This window comes from Somniosus microcephalus, chromosome 15, assembly GCF_052327205.1.
Source record: "Somniosus microcephalus isolate GS21.2 chromosome 15, FLI_Smic_1.0, whole genome shotgun sequence".
Lineage (NCBI taxonomy): Eukaryota > Metazoa > Chordata > Chondrichthyes > Squaliformes > Somniosidae > Somniosus > Somniosus microcephalus.
Genome location: NC_141001.1, coordinates 109,013,121 through 109,030,811, shown reverse-complemented (window position 1 = coordinate 109,030,811; position 17,691 = coordinate 109,013,121). Strand labels below are relative to the sequence as shown.

The following is a 17,691-nucleotide window of genomic DNA, read 5'->3' as shown; positions in this document are numbered from 1 at the left end:
CCCCACTCCCTCCAAACCTCCTCAATCCCCGCCCCCTCCAAACACTCCCTCAATCCCCGCCCCCTCCAAACACTCGCTCAATCCCCGCCCCCTCCAAACACTCGCTCAATCCCCGCCCCCTCCAAACACTCGCTCAATCCCCGCCCCCTCCAAACACTCGCTCAATCCCCGCCCCCTCCAAACACTCCCTCAATCCCCGCTCCCTCCAAACACTCCCTCAATCCCCGCCCCCTCCAAACACTCCCTCAATCCCCGCTCCCTCCAAACCCTCGTTCAAACCCTCTCCCGGCGCTGATCCAGCCCCTCCCTCTCTCTCTGTGTTGGGCTGGGCTGGGCATCGCGCTGATTTTAAAGCTCCGCCAGCCCCGGGTTGGCTGCTTCCCAAGAGAACCGCAGCCGGAGCCGCTCCTCCGCCAATGGGTTGTCGGACTGGAGCACTCCAACCAGCCGCTGCTGTCGCTGAAAGAAAGGCTCCGTCTGTCAGCCCCGGGGCTCAGTGGCCAGGTGAGTGCAGAGGCGGTGGTACTGGTGGATTGTGTGGGGTGGGGGAGTATGTGTGTGGATTCGGTACTGGCCCTTCCCCCGGGGGGCTGCTGCAGCCTGAGAGCCGGGAGGAGAATGTCCAAGTGTCGCATTTACTGGTTCCTGATTCGAGGTGAAAGCCCTGAGCGAGCAGCGGGAGATTGCTCTCTCCTGCCCCGCCATCTCCTTTGTTCAATCACAGGTCGGTTTATTTTTGGTGTCACGGTGTTGGCGAGAAGTGGCGCAAAAATTTCGAGCGGTTGGAAAACCATCTGCGTGAACAATCGCAGAGTGGAAATGGCGCACAGCTAAACTGCAGTGTGCCTGGTTTCCTTAACAACGCCGTGGAATTGAAAGGTGCCACTTTTCTAAAGTGCTGGCAGCCTGAGTGAGGAATTATTTAGCATTAGCGAACCGTTCTGGCAAAGTCGGGATGGGTGGGAATTTCAGAGAGCATTTGCAGTCAAGAACTTGGCATCCGTGTGAAGTGCTTTTCCATTCACATTGACGTTAAACTTGCAGTGTGCATCCGGTATTCAAAGCAGTGACTTGCCAACAAAGTGGAATGAGACTTTGTTGCAGATGCAAATGTGGGGGGGTACGGTGCCAATAGTGGGTTTGTTTCTGGACTAACGTTCAAATCCCACCACTGCAAGCTGGGGGAGGATTTAAATTCAATTAATTAAATCTGGAATGAAAAGCTAGTAGTAATCAGTAATGGTGACCATGAAACTATCTGAACCCATCTGGTTCACAAATGTCCTTTGGGGAAGGAAATCTGCTGTCCTTACCTGGTCTGGCCTATAAGTGACTCCACACCCACAGCAATGTGGTTGACTGCCCCTCTGAAATGGCGGCTCAACACTGCCTTCTCAAGGGCAACAAATGCCAGCGACCGCCCACATCGATGCTGCAAATGTGAAATTGAAAGAGAAAATGCTGGAAGTACTCAGGAGAGAAACAGAGTTAACGTTTCAGGTCGATGACCTTTCATCAGAACTGGAAAAAGTTAGAGATTTTAAGCAAGGGGGGGGGGGGGAGGGGAGGCAAGAACAAAAGGGAAGGCCTGTGATAGGATGGAAGGCAGGAGAGCAAGGTGAAAGTGGGGTGGTAATGGGACAAATGAAGAAACAAATGATGGGTCTAGAGGAGGTGTAAATGGGAATAGCAGTATCATCAACAGCTGCCGTCCGAAAAAATGGGGGCCGAGGTTGAACTCGATGTTGAGTCCAGAAGGCTGTGAAGTGCCTCATCGAAAGAGGAGGTGCTGTTCCTCGAGCTTCCGTTGAGCTTCACTGGAACAGCATAAGAGGTCGGAGTGGGAGTGGGATGGAGAATTAAAATGAAATACGACCGGAAGCTCGGGGTCACGCTTGCAGACTGAACAGAGGTGTTCTGCAAAGCATTTACCCAATCTGCGTTTGGTCTCCCCAATGTAGAGGAGACCACATCGTGAGCAGCGAATACAGTATACTAAGTTGCAAAAAGTACAAGTAAATCGCGGTTTCACCTGGAAGGAGTGTTTGGGGCCCTGGACGGTGGGAAGGGAGGAGGTAAAAGGGCAGGTGTTTAGTCTCCTGTGCTTGCATGGGATGGGGAGGGGGTGTTGGGGTGATTGAGAAGTGGACCAGGGTGTTGTGGAGAGAATGGTCCCTTCGGAATACTGAAAGGGATGGGGAGGGGAAGACGTGTTTGCTTTTGTATTATCCCCAGCAGTTTCTCCTGGAGATTCCCCATGGGCTGGAATTTTTCTTTTTAATGATCTATAAAATGGCATCAAATACCTTCTCAACCTTCTCTCTCTTTCCCTACCACCGCCCCCCCCCCCCCAAAAAAAAAAGTGGATGGGCTGAGACGGGCGATGTTACAGAGGTGGAAGTAGGCGGTCTTTGTTATGCTGCGGATATGTGGTCAGAAGCTCATTTCAGGTTCAAATACGACACCAAGGTTGCAAACAGTGTGGTTCAGCCTCAGACAGATGTTAGGGAGAGGGATGGAGTCAGTGGCCAGGGAACGGAGTTTGTGGCGGGGACTGAAAACAATGGCTTCGGTTTTCCCAATATTTAATTGGAGAACATTTTTGCTCATCCAGAACTGTATGTTGGACAAGCAGTCTGACAACTTAGACACTGTGGAAGGGTCGAGAGAAGAGGTAATGAGGTAGAGCTGGGTGTTGTCAGCGTACATGTGGAAACTGACACTGTTTTCGGATGATGTCGCCAAGGGGCAACATGTAGATGAGAAATAGGAGGGGCCAAGGATAGATCCTTGGGGGACACCAGAGGTAATGATGCGGGGGTGGGAAGAGAAGCTGTTGCAGGTGATTCTCTGGTTATGATTAGATAAATAAGAATGGAACCAGGAGAGTGCAGTCCCACCCAGCTGGACGATGGTGGCGAGGTGTTGAAGGATGGAGTGGTCAACCGTGTCAAAACCTGCAGACCAGTCAAGAAGGACGAGGAGGGATAGTTTACCTTTGTCACAGTCACAAAGGATGTCATTTGTGACTTTGATGAGAGCCGTTTCGGTACTGTGGCAAGGGCGGAATCCTGATTGGAGGGATTCAAACATGGAATTGCGGGAAAGATGGGCACAGATTTGGGAGGCAACAACATGTTCAAGGACTTTAGAAAGGAAAGGGAGGTTGGAGATGGGGTGGTAGTTTGCAAGGACAGAGGGATCGAGGTTTGGTTTTTTGAGGAGAGGGGTGATGATGGCAGATTTGAGGGAGAGGGGGACAGTACCTGAGTAGAGAGAACTGTTAACAATATCAGCTAACATGGGAGCCAGAAAAGGAAGTTGGGTGGTCAACAGTTTGGTGGGAATAGGGTCGAGGGAGCAGGAGGTGGGTCTCATAGACAAGATGAGCGCGGAGAGGTCATGAGGGGAGATCAGAGAGAAACTGGAGAAAGATTTAAGTTCAGGGCTAGGGCAGGGGGGAACCTTGGAGGAAGTTTGGCCCAGTGGGCTAGGGGAAGGAAGGGAAGTGACAGAGGCAGCTGAACGGATGGTCTCAATCTTAGAGACAAAGAAGTCCATGAGCTCCTCACATTTGTTATCGGAGGTGAGGGTGGAGGAGACAGGGGAGAGGGGTTTAAGAAGATGGTTAGCAGTAGAGAATGAGAGCCGGGGTTTACCTTTGCATTCCAGAATGATTCTGGAATAATGAGCAATTTTGGCAGGTGAGAGCAGGGCTCGATGATGCTTTATGTGGTCCAGCCAGATCTGGATATCCGCGATATCTATGCTGCTCTAATTCTGGCCTCTTGCGTATCCCTGTTTTTTTAATCGCTCTGCCATTGGTGGCCGTACCTCCAGCTGCCGAGCTGGAGTTCCCTTCCTAAACCTCTCCGTGCCTCACTACCTCTCTTTCATCCTTTAAAACGCTCCTTAAAACCTACCTCTTTGGCCAAGCTTTTGGTCGCCTGGGTCCTAATCTCTCCTCATGTGGCTCGGTGTCAAATTTTTGTTTGATAATCGCTCCTGTGAAGCACTTTGGGATGTTTTTACTAATTAAAGCCGCTAGATAAATGTAATTTGTTGTTGTTTCTTAAATCTGCTTCCATGCCAGCCAAAGGTAAATAAAATAAAGGGGGGAATTGGAAACTTAACTCCTCCACTCTCACCTGCACGCACAATAAAATGCTATCTACAGGTCATTGCACTGTAGGTTAAAGAAAGAGAACAGGCATTTATACAGCACTTTTCATAACCTCATGACGTCCCAACGAGCTTTACAGCTAACGCAGTACTTTTTGAAATGTTAGTCGATGTTGTAATCAATGTTCTCGCTAATTTTTTTTTGGGGGGGGGGGGTTATCGCGCACGTGCAGTTTTGTTTTCCATTTTAAAAGCCAGCGAGCGGCTTGCGCAGGACCTTCAGACGGCTCCGCAGCTTAACGGGGAAAAATTGGTTGTAATGTAGGGAAACCTGGCACCCCCGGTGTGTGCACACACAGCAAGCTCCCGCAAGCAGCAGTGAAAATAAATGGCCGGGACATCTGTTTTTAGGTGTTGGTTGAGGGATAAATATTAGCCCCAGGACACCGAGGCAAACACCCCTGTGCACAGAGTCGAGTAGCTAACATCTGGATGTGTTGAAGTACTGGAACTGCAACAGGGAGTTGCAAAAACCAAAGTAAATAGCTCAAAGTGCATGATGAATTGGTATCTCGTCCGAAGAATGGCATCACTGTGTTCTGGTGTGCCTCCCGAGAGGGTCAGTGTCAGGAGCAGCCTGTTGTAAAAGCTCTGCTGTGAGCTTGCATGGTTGGATATCCCTGTATAGTTCACGCTGCGCAAAATCCATCTACTTTATCACAAGATTTTAACACATTTGTCACCGTTTTAAAATTAAAACTACGAATGGGTTTTTAAAAAAAAACTCATGTATGTAAGGGAATTGGATATACACTTAAAGGAGAAAAAAATTGCAGGGCTATGGAGAGAGAGCAGGGGAGTGCGACTAATAGGTACAAGCACAATGAAAGAAAGAAAGGTTTGCATTTCTATAGCACCTTTCACAACCACCGGACATCTCAAAGCGCTTTACAGCAGTGTAGTCACTGTTGTAATGTGGGAAACGTGGCAGCCAAATTGCACACAGCAAAGTCCCACACAGCAATGTGATAATGACCAGAGAATCTGTTTTTTTGTTATGTTGGTTGAGGGATAAATATTGGCCCAGGACACTGGGGAGAACTCCCCATCTCTTCTTCGAAATAGTGGCCATGGGCCGAATGGCCGCCTCCTGTGCTGTATGATATAATGCCTTTAATTTACTAAAACGTCCCATGGAACGGTCGTTGAGCAGCAGAAGAGATGGGGAGGTGTCAGCTGGCATTGTCAGTAGGGTATGTCGTGAGAGGGCTTGTGAAGGTGAGAGGGTTAGTGAGACGGAGGGGTGGTAGGGAGCAAGTTCCAGATGCATTTCGTACATTGGTGATCAGAGAGCGGGTGCAAGGTGTATAAATCTGCTGAACTGTCTGGCAAGCACACTCCCCATAAAGTCACTGTCACAAAAGGATGTTAAAAGAATTTTTGCTCTAACACTAAAATGTGAACTTTCCATATTTAAGAAAAATGTTCTGTACACACTTCTAGTTCTGCTTCCCAATATTTTGCCTTTAAAAATTAACAAAAATATTTTTAGTAGAAACTTTCACTCTGTATGCACCTACAATCCCATCCATGACAGTCTGTTTCTGTTTAATTGGTGAGTTCCCCTGACATCGCTCATGGCCGATCTGTACCGCAACTCCATTTACCCTGCCTTGACTCCATATGCCTTGATACCATTGTTCCCTTAAATTTTTTTTTTGAAGGGGTGGGGTGTGTGGCCCATTCAAAATATCGTGCATGTGCATTTTCTCCTATTTAAAAGCCGGTGACCTAGCTACGCGGGAGCGGCAGAGTGCTGCGCGATCGTGCAGCTTAAAAGGAACATTTTCTTGGTACCCTTACCTTTATTAAAAAATAAAAAAATAAAAAATCTGTCGCTCTCGTACGAATTAGGAGCCGGCGTAGGCCACTCGGCACCTCGAGCCTGCTCCGCCATTCAATAAGATCATGGCTGATCTGATTACTCCACATTCCCGCCTACCCCTGATAACCTTTCACCCCCTTAGAAACATAGAAAAATAGGAGCAGGAGTGGGCCATTCAGCCCTTCGAGCCTGCTCCGCCATTCAGTATGATCATGGCTGATCCTCAACTCAATACCATATTCCCGCTCTCTCCCCATACCCCTTGATGCCTTTTGTGTCTAGAAATCTATCTCCTTCTTAAATATATTCAGTGACTTGGCCTCCACAGCCTTCTGTGGTAGAGAATTCCACAAGTTCACCACCCTCTGAGTGAAGAAATTTCTCCTCATCTCAGTCCTAAATGTCCTACCCCGTATCCTGAGACTGTGACCCCTCGTTCTAGACCCCCCAGCCAGGGGAAACATCCTCCCTGTATCCAGTCTGTCTAGCCCTGTCAGAATTTTATATGTTTCAATGAGATCACCTCTCATTCTTCTAAACTCTCGTGAATACAGGCCTAGTCGACCCATTCTCTCCTCATACGACAGTCCTGCCATCCCAGGAATCAGTCTGGTGAACCTTCGCTGCACTCCCTCTATGGCAAGTATATCCTTTCTTGGGTAAGGAGACCAAAACTGCACACAGTACTCCAGGTGTGGTCTCACCAAGGCCCTGTATAACTGTAGTAAGACATCCTTGCTCCTGTACTCAAATCCTCTTGCAATGAAGGCCAACATATCATTTGCTTTCCTAACTGCTTGCTGCACCTGCATGTTTGCTTTCAGTGACTAGTGTACAAGGACACCCAGGTCCCTTTGTACATCAACATTTCCCAATCTATCACCATTTAAATAATACTCTGCCTTTCTGTTTTTCCTACCGAAGTGGACAACTTCACATTTATCCACGTTATACTGCAACTGCCATGTATTTGCCCACTCACTCAACTTGTCTAAATTGCCTTGAAGCCTCTTTGCATCTTCCTCACAACTCACAATCCCACCTAGTTTTGTGTCGTCAGCAAACTTGGAAATATTACATTTGGTTCCCTCATCCAAATCATTGATATATATTGTGAATAGCTGGGGCCCAAGCACTGATCCCTGCGGTACCCCACTAGTCACCGCCTGCCACCCCGAAAAAGACCCATTTATTCCTACTCTCTGTTTCCTGTCTGTTAACCAATTTTCAATCCATGCCAGTACCCCCAATCCCATGTGCTTTAATTTTGCACATTAACCTCTTATGTGGGACTTTATCAAAGGCCTTCTGAAAATCCAAATACTGTATACCACATCCACTGGTTCTCTTTATCTGTTCTACCAGTTACATCCTCAAAAAATTCCAGTAGGTTTGTCAAACACGATTTCCCTTTCATAAATCCATGTTGACTTTGTCTAATCCCATTGATATTTTCTAAGTGTCCTGTTATCACATCCTTTATAATAGACTCTAGCATTTTCCCTACTACTGATGTTAGGCTAACCGGTCTGTAGTTCCCTGTTTTCTCTCTCCTTTTATAAATAGTGGGGTTACATTTGCCACCCTCCAATCTGCAGGAACTGTTCCATAATCTATAGAATTTTGGAAGATGACAACCAATGCATCCATTATTTCCATGGCTACCTCTTTTAGTACTCTGGGATGCAGATTATCAGGCCCTGGGGATTTATTAGCTTTCAGTCCCTTGCTTATCAAGAATCTATCTACCTCTGCCTTAAAAATATTCAAGGACTCTGCTTCCACCGCCCTCTGAGGAAGAGAGTTCCAAAAACTCACGACCCTCTGAGAAAAAAATTCTCCTCATCTCTGTCTTAAATGGGCGACCCCTTATTTTTAAGCAGTGACCCCTAGTTCTAGGTCCTCTCCCGATCCGCCCTGTCCAGACCCCTCAGGATCTTATATGTTTCAATCAAGTCACCTCTTACTCTTCTAAACTCCAGCGGATACAAGCCTAGCCTGTCCAACCTTTCCTCATAAGACAACCCGCCCATTCCAGGTATTAGTCTAGTAAACCTTCTCTGAACTGCTTCCAACGCATTTTACATCCTTCCTTAAATAAGTAGACCAATACTGTCCACAGTAGTCCAGATGTGGTCTCACCAATGCCCTGTATAACTGAAGCATAACCTCCCTACTTTTGTATTCAATTCCCCTCGCAATAAACGATAACATTCTACTCGCTTTCCTAATTACTTGCTGTACCTTTTGCGATTCATGCATTAGGACACCCAGATCCCTCTGCATCTCAGAGCTCTGCAATCTCTCCCCATTTAGTCTTGAAAGTATCAATTGTCCCAGCATCCACAGCCTTTGAGGTGGGGGGGGGGGGGAAGAGAATTCCAGATTTCCTGGAAAAAATGCTTCCTGATTTCACTCCTAAATGGTCTAGCTCTGATTTTAAGGTTGTGTTGTCTCGTCGTCAGAGGAAATAGTTTCTCTATCTACCCTGTTGAATCCATGATCAGACGCTAACTGAATGATGCAGCAGGGTGGGGGAGGGGGGCTGAATGGCCTACTCCTGTTCTGAAGGTGTGTTTTAAAAAAAAATTATGTAGCTATATCTTCCGAACAATGAGAAAATGATATTGGAATGTAGTTGTTAAAAAAAAAAAAAAGTTTAATATTTGTCAATTTAATTTAAACGTAATATTTTGGTGTTAATGCAGTTCTCTCTGTTAGCAGGAGTACAGTCATGTTCCACCTGCTAATGCTCATCAGTCAGTTGCCTATTCTTGTTAATGGACTATCCGGATGTGCTGACATGTCAGAAGCACAAACCAGTCGTACTCCAAAACCACAAAGAAAAGGTAAATTTTTATTACTAATTGTAATGACCATTCTCCCACTTCCAGTACTGTAGTTGAACTGGTGTAGACTCTTGTCCAATGTAAAAATGTTAAACACCTATAATCCATCCACGACTATCTGTTCCTGTTTAATTGGTGAATTCCCATGACATTGCTCATGGCTGATCTGTGCCTCAGCTCCATTTACCTGCCTTGACTCCACCAACTCCTGTTTATTCAGCAGTAGGTCATGGAACTGTTACCTTAAAATTACCTTAATGTTCTTGTCCTGGTGTTGAAGTCAATTTTGATCAAGCCCGAAAAAGTTAACCGGTCTTTTCACTTTTCGCATCCTGACGGATCTGCTGTGTACTTCCGGCATTTTCTCATTTCAAGTCCCACTCCAGAAACTTGAGCACAATATCTAGACTGACGCTCCCAGTGCAGTGCCTGTCGGAGGGTGCCGTCTTTCGGAGGAGACGTTAAACCGAGGCCACGTCTGCCCTCTCAGGTGGATGTAAAAGATCCCACGGCCACTATTTCGAAGAGGAACAGAGGAGTTCTGCCCGCTGTCTTGGCCAATATTAATCCTTCAGCCAACATCGCTAAAAACAAATTGATTATCCGGTCGTTGTCTCATCACTGTCTGTGGGACCTTGCTGTGTGCAAATTGGCTGCCACGATTCCTACATTACAGCAGTGACTATACTTCCAAAAAAAAATTACTTCATTGGCTGTAAAACGCTTTGGAACGTCCTGAGGTCGTGAAAGGCACGACATATGATAGTGTTTCTTTAATTTTGTTTTAGCTTTGCGGTTTTGATTTCAATCAAAATTGCTGCTGATGGGCTGAACACAGTTCTCTACCCGAGGCAGTGCTTCTTGCCTCGAGTCCCGGCATTGACTATTCCAGTAGGTGGTGTAGTGCTGTATTTTGTAAAATGGCAGATAAATATTAAGCAGTCAAGTGTCTGCTCTTGACACACATATTTTCGTCGGCACACCAGAATTCCATAGAGGTGAGTGGGAGGAAGTGGCTTTGCAAAGCACAGCAAACATTTTGACATTTCCTGCCAAAAGGTTAAGGGATCTGAGTTTAAGTTTAAAATACGATTGCTTTCGGGACCCTGTTTGGGTCAATTATGTGAAAATACTTTTCATTTAAAAAAAGAAGTATGTATGCAGTATCAGACCTAAGTTAAGTGAGCGGCCTTTCTGTGGGATACTGGCAGTGCTGCTTCAGGCGGGAAGCCAATGTAAAATGAATCAAATTCCACTGATAGTGTGTGGGCACCGCTTTACTGTGAACTCTGCCCCCTCCTTTCATCGAGCACCAGATGCAGCTTCGAAACTGGGGGTGGGTGTGTGCCAGGGAAGGAATGCACAGTGCTCTCATTGATTTGAGCCAAGTTACAAATGCGTTTGTGATACAAATCCAACGTGATCCATTTAAGGTGCAAATGTGGTAACATAGAAGATAGGAGCAGGAGTAGGCCATTCAGCCCCTTGAGCCTGCTCTGCCATTTAATGAGATCATGGCTGATCATCTAAATTCAGTACCCTGTCCCTGCTTTCTCCCCATATCCCTTGATCCCTTTAGCCTTAAGAAATATATCTGACTCCTTCTTGAATATATTTAATGAATTGGCCTCCACTGCCTTCTGTGGTAGAGAATTCCACAGGTTCACCACTCTCTGGGTGAAGAAATTACTCCTCATCTCTGTCCTAAATGGCTTACCTCTTTCTTATCTTTAGACTGTTACCCCTGGTTCTGGACTCCCCGGCCATCGGGAACATCTTTCCTGCATCTAGTCTGTCTAGTCCTGTTAGAATTTTATAAGTTTCAATGAGATCCCCTCTCATTCTTCTAAACTCCAGCGAATATAAGCCCAATCGACACAATCTCTCCTCGTACGTCATTCCTGCCATCCCAGGTATCAGTCTGGTGAATCTTCGCTGCACTCCCTCCATGGCAAGAACATCCTTCCTCAGATAAGGCGACCAAAACTGCACACAATACTCAAGGTGTGGTCTCACCAAGGCCCTGTACGACTGCAGCAAGACATCCTTGTTCCTGTACTCGAATCCTCTTGCTATGAAGGCCAACATACCATTTGCCTTCTTAACCGCCTGCTGCACCTGCATGCTTACCTTCAGCAACTGGTGCACAAGGACACCCAGGTCTCATTACACTTCCCCTTCTCCCAATCTATTGCCATTCAGATAATCTGCCTTCCTGTTTTTGCCACCAAAGTGGATAACCTTGCATTTATCCACATTATACTGCATCTGCCACGCATCTGCCCAATCACCCAACCTGTCCAAATCATACTGGAGTTTCTCGGCATCCTCCTCACAGCACACACGCCCACCCAGCTTTGTGTCGTCTGCAAACTTGGAGATATTACATCTAGTTCCCTCGTCTAGATCATTAATATATATTGTGAATAACTGGGGTCCTAGCACCGATCCCTGCGGTACCCCACTAGTCACTGCCTGCCACTCGGAGAAAGACCTGTTTATTCCAACTCTTTGCTTCCTGTCTGCCAACCAGTTCTCTATCCAAGTCAGTACCTTACCCCCAATCCCGTGTGCTTTAACTTTACATGCTAATCTCTTATGCGGGACCTTATCGAAAGCCTTCTGAAAGTCCAAATACACCACATCCACTGGTTCTCTCTTATCTATTCTACCAGTTACATCCTCAAAAAATTCCAGTAGATAAGTCGAGCACGATTTACCTTTTGTAAATCCATGTTGACTTTGTCCGATCCTGTCACTGTTTTCCAAGTGCTCTGCTATTACATCTTTTATAATGAACTCTAGCATTTTCCCCACTACCAATGTCAGACTTACCGGTCTATAATCCCCCGTTTTCTCTCTACCACCTTTTTTAAATAGTGGGATTACATTAGCTACCCTCCAGTCCATGGGTACTGTTCCAGAGTCTATAGAATTTTGGAAGATGACCAGCAATAAACTGTTGTAGTTTGCTCGTAAAGGTTGGCGTTAAAACGGCAGCTGTTTTTATCACTTTTATTACATTGCAGTAGGGCACTAGTAATTCCAAGGGAACTTTTCAACTGCAATACACATTTTTATGACTGTTGCATCACAAGTTGGTTATGAAAGTACTGAAGAGCGTCAGTAACTGGTATGCCAGGCCCGTGTGCTGTTTTCGTCATTTCCTGTGTAAATAATGTTTATAACTTTAAAGATAAATGATTTAAGATCTCTGGCCCACTATTTCCTGGGCGAGGTTTTGGGAAGCCATTCTGTTCCTATGCCTCTAAAAGAAAAAAGACTCAGATTTATACAGCGCCTTTCACTGCTTCAGGATGTCCCAAAGTGTTTTACAGCCAATGAAGTATTTTTGAAGTGTTGTCACTGTTGTAATCTAGGGGTAACATGGCAGCCATTATGCGCACAGCAAGGTCCCAATGAGGTAACAACCAGGTAATTTTTTTTTGTGATGTGGATTAAGGGATAAATTTAGGCCAGGACACTGGGGGAATTCCCCTACTCCTCTTCGAAATAGTGCCGTGGGATCCTTTACGTCCACCTAAGAGGGCAGACGGGGCCTCAGTTTAATGTCTCCTCCAAAAGACGGCACCTCTGACAGTGCAGCGCTCCCTCAGTACTGCACTGGAGTGTCAGCCTAGATTGAACTTCAATGTCTCTGCAAAGTGGGCACTGAAGTTGTAGTCCAAGTACTTGGAGAATTGGTGAAAGGCAACTCGAGCGAATGGCCTCACCATTTTGTTTTGATGTAGTGTGGAGTTTAACTCCAGTGTGGTGTCAAACCAGGTGTGAAAAGTACCACCAGCTACTCTTCCAAACATCTTTGAATCCAGAGGCATGGAAACAGGAGGTCCCTTAAACTTTTAAGACCTACCTACAGTTAGACAATGACAAAACCCCCAGTTATTTAACACAAAAGCAAAATACTGCAGATGCTGGAAATCTGAAATAAAAACAGAAAATGCTGGAAATACTCAACCAGTCAAGCAGCATCTGTGTTAACGTTTCAGGTCGATGACCCTTCGTCAGAATTGGAAAAAGCTGGAGATGTAACAGATTTTAAGCACGTGTAGGGGTGGGGAAAGGGAGGAGGGAAGGAAAGAATAAAAGGGAAGGTCTGTGATAGGATGGAAGGCAGGAGAGATTGAGAGATTAAGGCCCCGATTTTCTGCCAGTCATCGGGCGGGTTTTCACGCAGGCGGGGGCCGAAAATCGCCGAAATAGGGGGTCGCGACCCCCCCCCCCCCCCCCCCGCCTGATTCCTCGCCCCGTCCGACTTTCGGACTGCCGTTTCACCGCGACCCAAATCAGTCCCGCCCGCCGCTGGCGGGACTGGCCGTCGGGACCCTGATCGCCAATTATTGGCGTGTTTAATGCCATTTTAGGGTGCCCTTGTGATTTTCAGGGGTTCCCCACGCTAAACACGCCTGCGGGGAACCCCGCTGATGAAACCTGGCGTGAAGCTTGCCGGCTTGCTTGCTCTCAGCTGCAGGTCATTCGGGAAAGCTGCGATTTAAAGGGACAGCATTTGTATGTTGAAGGACCTTGTTGTTGCAGGCTTGGGGCTACTTCTTCAAGGCTTAGGCACAGCTGTGGAAGGTTGGAGCCTCTCACACTTTCCAATGTGATCTCCTGGGAAGCACCGCTCGGCACCCTCACTCAGCGGAGGCATCTACCAGAAGCATGGGACGCCTTTTTTCCCTTCCCTTCTTGCCATTAGAGGATCTCCAGCAGCAGAACCAGGAACAGCAGGATGAGCACATGGCTGCTGCTCACTCACCTGAAGCTGCACAGGCCAGAAGGGGCCAGCGCTTGGAAGTGGCTTGAGAGCACCTTGCGCTTTAGGGGGCCATGGGGACCCGTATCTGCACTGGTAGTCCTACTCAGAAGGACTTCCATGAAGGTCTGGTTTCTCTGTTCAATAGATGGCCAACGCTCCTCAAGAATGTCATTCTCTTATGAGCACTCACCATGTTTTCCGTACCCTGGCGAGTTATCTCCTCCATGGAGGTTGCCAACCTTTCCATGGTAATGCGTTCCTGCGCCAATGACTTCACAAAGGCTCTGCTCATGGTCGCTATGGACTCCTCCATTCGCTCCACACTCGCAGTGACCCTGGAGACAAAACCTGCCAGAGACTCCTGCATCTGTGCGTGGAGATCCATCACCTTTTCTCTTGCGGATGGAGGCAGAGGGTCGACATGCAGCGCAGCTGAGCTGAGCTGGCAGAGTCTTGCGCCCTCCGACGAGGACTCTCCACTGCTGTCCCTGTCTCCAGAATCTGCTGAGGCTCACTTGTGAGCTGTGAAACACCAGGTGACAATACTCTTATGTCCCGAAGGTCCCCCCGAGGTGTGAGTGTCGGTGCTGGGTGCGCTTACTTCTGCTGACGCTGCGCCCTCAGAGGTTGGAGCTTCCTCTGAGGAGTCTGGCTGCACAGCCTCTTCCTCCTCCACAGTGGGGACGGGGGTGCTGGATGGTCCTGTGTGGGAGTAGAGGAAGGAGTTAGAGATGTGATGCCAAGGTTACATGCACATTCCAGTTGACATCTGCTGACACCTGCATCCATGCAGCCTTGGTCTCAGTGGGAGGTCTCTTCCTGCCTGACCTAGGGAAGAGGACCTCCCTGTGGGCCCTAACCCCATCCAATAATGCCTGCAGTGAAGTTTCGTCGAATTTGGATGCAGCTCGGGGTCTGGCACTGGCCACAGCTGCTGCAGGCTCCTCTGCCATCCTGTATGGTTCATTTGGAAGCCAACAGAGGAAGCAATGCTTGCTGTGGACCTTGAAAGCACCACGAATGATGACATCATACTGTGGGGCTTCCTGACTGGAAATGGACAATTAGCAAGGCTGCCCACACGCTGGAAATTAATTAGCCACTTGAGGGAAAATTGCGTGCAGCTGGCTGACCCATTTTTTTTGTGTGTCAGAACCCCACATTCGGGGGAATCCGACCATTTCCCACACAATCCACAAAATCGGGCCCTAAGAGATGGTGCAAGGCAAAAGGAGATGGTAATGGGACAAGTTAAGAAACAGAAAATGGCTCTGGAGAAGTGTAAATGGCAATTGTGGTGTATGTACCTTTTAAGAGGAACTATGTTTTTTTGAAGCCCTTGTGTACTGTAGTACTGGTAGTGACCACTCGGGTATATAAGCCTGTATAGCGTCTTGTATAGTTTAGTTCACCTCCAGACTTTGTTCAGTAAACACTTGTTAAATCAACTCCTGCATTCCGTGTCTCCATTAACACACGGATACAACAGTGGCGACGAGTTAGAAACGGACTTACCTGCAATTCGGCAGCACCTCAAGGAGATCGATTCCTCAGACGAAGGTCGAAGAAAAAAAAAAAAACTCTGGTTTCACCAGCTAAACGGGCTGGTGGCAGGTAGTGCACTGATCCTTCCTGGGCGGCGGGCTGGGGCTCGATCGGGTGGCTCTGCAGCGGGGCCGGGCAGCGAGTCGGAAGGCAGAAGCAAACAGAGACAGAGGGTGGAGCACTCGAGACGGCCGGCGCTACAAAGCAGGTCAGCGTTCGGACCAAGCAGAGGGAGGGGAAAGTCCCAGAGAGTCCGACGGGAATGATTCTCCAAGTGACGGAGAAACTGTTCAAAATATATGTGTAAATAAAAACCGCGGAGAACAGCGTTGGCAACGGCGGGAAAGCGCGGGAGGCGCCATTTTGACTCGGCAGGGAAGAAGGGAAAGCACGGGAGGTGCCATTTTTGATTTTCAGGATGCCTAAGACTGGCAATATTACTGCTTTCGATAGTGATATAGAGGATTGGACCACATGTGGAAAGAGTGGAGGTATATTGCAAGGCGAATGAAGTAGCGGATGATAAAAAGGCATCGGTACTTCTAAATCTGATGGGCGCAAGGCCATACGGGCTGTTACGAAACTTGATCACTCCAGCCAAACCGATGGACAAGAATTTTAAGGAGATTGTTGATACCCTACAGGAGCACTTAAACCCAACACTGCTGCTGATAGCGGAACGATTCAAATTCTTCAGGAGGAATCAGCACAAGAATGAAAGTAACGCTGATTAACTCACCGAATTTCGAAAGCTGTCAAAGCACTGCCAATTCGGGGCAGGGCTGGCAGATTCTCTACGAGACAAATTCGTCTGCGGTCTCCTAAGCGAAGGAACACAGAAAAGGCTACTTTCTGAGAAAGATTTGATACTGGACAAGGCTTTCAGTGTGGCTGTATCATACGAAGCAGCAGCAAGAGGAGCTGCAGAGATACAGCAAAAGCCACAGGACTTCGGCACCCATGAAATGACACGGGGTTTCGAGAGATGTTATCGCTGCGGCAGATCCACCCATGACCAGAGGGACTGCTGGTTCAAGGACAAAGCATGCAGGCAATGCGGAAAGATGGGACACATTGCACGTGTATGCCGATCTGGAAAAAAATCCACTGACAGTGAAAAGGTCAATAAGGAAAAGTACAGAAAGGTACAAATGATGACGGACAGTAGCTCCGAAGACCAGAAGAGCGATAGCGACTCCGGAAACAAGAGACTAAGCTTTCTCAAATTACATAATGTAATTGCCAAAGAAGATTACCAGACCATTTGGGTTACCCTCATGATAGCGGGGTCCCCAGTCAAAATGGAGCTAGATACAGGATCAGCTCTGACCGTCATAAGTTGACGGGATTACGAGCGGCTATTTCCGCATATACCTTTTGAAAGACACATCCATTATCTTGAAGACATATACGGGGCAGAAAGTATACCCCAGAGGGAAAATAAGGGTGCCTGTTGTATACAACGGCAAGGAAATACAGAAGTTGTATTTATACGTTCTGCAAGATGGTGGTCCACCGTTGTTGGGACGTGAATGGATCAGAAAGATACGTTTAGACTGGCACTCCATTCAGGCACTGACGGTGACCAGTAAGAAAAAAAATGATGATGACGTCATACCTGGACGATTAAAAGACATCTTGGCTAACGCCAAAGAAGTGTTTCAACAGGAACTAGGAACCCTGAAAGGCGCCACCGCCTCAATAAAAGTGGAAGATGCGGCAATTCCCAAGTTTTTTAAGGCAAGGCCGGTGCCATACACAATTCGTCCAGCAGTCGAGGCAGAGCTGGAGAATTTGGAAAAAGCAGGCGTGTTATCCAAGGTAGATTGGAGCGAGTGGGCAACACCCATCGTCCCGGTCATGAAGAAAATGTTGAATAATGATAAATCTGAAGAGCAGAGAAAAATTCGCATCTGTGGGGACTTCAAGGTGACTGTAAACCCGGTTCTTCACACGGTACAGTATCCTCTTCCGAGGATAGAAGATATTTTCGCCTCACTATCCAGAGGGAAACGCTTCACCAAAATTGACTTGGCACAGGCATATCTACAGATGGAGGTTGAGGAGGCCTCTAAAAAGTATCTCACGATAAACACACACAAAGGCCTGTACCAGTACAATCAACTGGTTTTCGGAGTAGCATCAGCTCCAGCTATCTGGCAAAGAGCTATGGAGCAAGTCCTGCAAGGGATTCCGGGGACTCAATGCTACCTAGACGACATCCTTGTAACAGGAGAAAACGACAACGAGCACCTTGCCAACTTGGAGCAGGTGCTCACGAGGCTGAGAGAACGGGGCCTACGAGCAAATCGCCCCAAGTGCGAATTTTTCCAGAAACAAATATCATATTGTGGCCATGTCATTAACGAAGAAGGGTTGCATAAGTCACCTGAAAAAATTGAAGCGGTCGTAAAAGCTCCAGCGCCTGAAAATGTCTCTCAATTAAGGTTGTTCTTGGGATTAATAAATTACTATCATAAATTTTTAACGAACTTGTCAACGGTTCTGCA

General features: G+C 47.3%; 1 protein-coding gene across 2 annotated transcripts in view; it reads left to right on the top strand.

Moving 5' to 3' along the window:
- Positions 1-208: 208 nt before the first annotated feature.
- Positions 209-17,691, top strand: part of prrg4 (proline rich Gla (G-carboxyglutamic acid) 4 (transmembrane)) — a 55,363-nt gene continuing 37,880 nt past the window's right edge. The window contains exons 1-2 of one of the 2 annotated variants that reach the window (XM_086008256.1): positions 209-504; positions 8,732-8,856. In XM_086008256.1, coding sequence (XP_085864382.1) covers positions 8,742-8,856 — 115 coding nt within the window. In that variant the 5' untranslated portion in view covers positions 209-504; positions 8,732-8,741. Of the gene's footprint in view, positions 505-547; positions 725-8,731; positions 8,857-17,691 lie in introns of those variants that run through there. The other variant, XM_086008258.1, reaches the window with a different exon arrangement.